At 43.8% G+C, this 2,758-nt stretch overlaps 1 protein-coding gene across 1 annotated transcript; it reads left to right on the top strand.

Annotated features, from left to right (window-relative positions):
- Nucleotides 1-217: 217 nt before the first annotated feature.
- LOC108644787 (olfactory receptor 2D2) lies at nt 218-1,153 on the top strand. The gene has a single exon (XM_031902809.1). The coding sequence runs from the start codon at nt 218-220 to the stop codon at nt 1,151-1,153; it is 936 nt and encodes a 311-aa protein (XP_031758669.1).
- Nucleotides 1,154-2,758: the final 1,605 nt, after the last annotated feature.

Here is a 2,758-nt window from a genome sequence, read left to right as displayed (position 1 = left end):
GTTTCTTTTGCTCCCCGGTGTTCCTTCTGAGGTCTTGCAGTACAATATGACTGAATTTCTATAGTCCAAGCCAACACTAGGAAAATACCCCAGATAGGTTCATTTCTTCTTTATGTAAGAGGTGCCCAAGCTGGGGGCCTTTAAGAACCCCTGGTGACACTATCTCATCCTATATCTACAGTACGCCTTGGTTTCTTCATAGCTCTGATTGGTTAAAATGGAGATGGGGAATTGCAGTGAGCCGACTGAATTCATTCTCCTTGGACTTTCGAGCAACCCTTCTGTTCAAACTCTCCTTTTCTGCTTGTTCCTGACCATCTATGTGTCCTCGTTGGTTGCCAATGGGCTCCTCATCATGGCCGTGAAGAGAGATGGCCACCTCCACAGCTCCATGTACTTCTTCCTGGCCAACCTGTCCATCATGGATATCTGCTACACCTCGGTTATCGTCCCAAAGGCTTTGGTGAATTTCCTTGGGGGGAAGAAAAGTATCAGCTATAATGGCTGTGTCCTCCAGATCTTTTTCTACCTCTTCCTGGGTGAGAGTGAGTGCATTCTCCTGGCCTTCATGGCCTACGATCGCTACATTGCTATCTGCAGCCCCCTGAGTTACAGCACTGTTCTGAGCACAGCGGTCTGTGCCAGGATGATCAGTGCCTCGTGGGTGGCTGGCTGTCTCATATCTGCACTTGACGTTGGCTTTATATATCGGTTGACCTTCTGCGGACCGAACACAATTGACCATTTCTTTTGTGAGGTTCCATCCTTGATACAACTCGCCTGCACTGACGTCACCATCAATGTCATCCTGATGTTTGCTGGAGGTGCCATACTGCTGCTCCTTCCACTTCTACTCATTCTCTTTTCTTATGTCCAAATTTTCATTGCCGCCAAGCGGATAAGCTGTGGGAGATATAAAGCCTTCTCCACCTGCACCGCTCACTTGATTGTGGTGGTGCTGTTCTACGGTACAGCTACGTTCATGTATATGAGGCCCAGACATTCGGCTCAGCAAACAGATAAAATAGTATCAGTGTTTTATACAGTTGTCACCCCAATGCTGAACCCCCTGATTTACAGCCTACGCAATAGAGAGGTTCATGGAGCGCTCAGGGGGTTGAGAAGATCCTCTGCCTCCCCGTGTCACAGATAATGAGTTAATAAGTGTAGCTAGAAGGGCTAAGGCAAATGTCCCAATATACTGTATATATTACATGATATAAAAGTCACAAAATACCGTATATATCACATGATAGAAAAGTCCCAATATACTGTATATATTACATGATATAAAAGTCACAATATACTGTATATATTACATCAGTGTTCCCCAACCAGTGCTTCGTGAGCAACATGTTGCTCTCCAACCCCTTGGATGTTGCTCCCAGTGGCCTCAACATAGGTGCCCATTATTGAATTTCTGGCTTATGTGCGAATTTGGGTTGCATAAAACTATGTGTAAAGCCAAAAAGAGCCTTCTATAGGCTGCCAGTCCACATAGGGGCTACCAAATAGCCAATTATAGCTCTTATTTGCACCTCCAGGAACTTTTTCCATACTTGCTCCCCAACACTTTTTCCATTTGAATGTGGCTCACGAGTATAAAAGGTTGGGGATCCCTGTATTACATGATAGAAAAGTCACAATGTACCGTATATATTACATGATATAAAAGTCACAATATACTGTATATATTACATGATATAAAGTCACAATATATTGTATATATTACATGATAGAAAAGTCACAATATACTGTATATATTACATGATAGAAAAGTCACAATATACTGTATATATTACACGATATAAAAGTCACAATATACTGTATATATTACATGATATAAAAGCCACAATTGAAGGCTGATAAGTTATTAAATCAGACTCACATGACCTGGCAGCCCAGAAACCAGTGTATTTTGTATAGTAATGTAATCCGCATAGGGTGATGGGCAAAATGTTTCGCCAGGCATGGATTCGCAGCGAATTTCCGCATTTCGCAATTGGCGGATTGTTTCGCAAAATGGATGAAAAAAACGCTGCAGAAAAATTAGCTGCTAACAAAAGAATAGCCGTGGATGACAAAAGAATAGCCTTGCGGTAAAAGAATAGCCTTGCGGTAAAAGAATAGCCTTGCGGTAAAAGAATAGCCTTGCGGTAAAAGAATAGCCTTGCGGTAAAAGAATAGCCTCGCCACAAAAGAATAGCCTCGCCACAAAAGAATAGCCTCGCCACAAAAGAATAGCCTCGCCACAAAAGAATAGCCTCGCCACAAAAGAATAGCCTCGCGACAAAAGAATAGCCTCGCGACAAAAGAATAGCCTCGCCACAAAAGAATAGCCTCGGCCACAAAAGAATAGCCTCGCCACAAAAGAATAGCCTCGCCACAAAAGAATAGCCTCGCCACAAAAGAATAGCCTCGCCACAAAAGAATAGCCTCGGCCACAAAAGAATAGCCTCGGCCACAAAAGAATAGCCTCGGCCACAAAAGAATAGCCGCGGGCGACAATTTTTTTATGCGCAACATTTTCGCTGTTTTGATTCACGAATTTTTCGGCGAAGCAAAATGGGATAGATTCACTCATCACTAGTTGCCACCTTTTTCAAATTAACTTACCTCCCAGCGGTGGGGGCGGCAACAAAAGAGGAGGTCCGTCATGTGAAATGATGGAAGGAGGTGGGGGAATGACATCATGGATGCCCTGCGAAGGATCAGGGAAAGTTTGTGGTGCATTGTGGGCAGATTGGGGGGGGGGGAC

This window comes from Xenopus tropicalis, chromosome 5 (genome assembly GCF_000004195.4).
Source record: "Xenopus tropicalis strain Nigerian chromosome 5, UCB_Xtro_10.0, whole genome shotgun sequence".
NCBI lineage: Eukaryota > Metazoa > Chordata > Amphibia > Anura > Pipidae > Xenopus > Xenopus tropicalis.
Note: the sequence above shows the minus strand (reverse complement) of the source record. Positions and strands in the feature narration are given on the sequence as shown.

What these genes read in the sequence shown, in the direction of transcription:
- LOC108644787 (XM_031902809.1), top strand. Translation starts at nt 218, where the DNA reads ATGGAGATGGGGAATTGCAGTGAGCCGACTGAATTCATTCTCCTTGGA.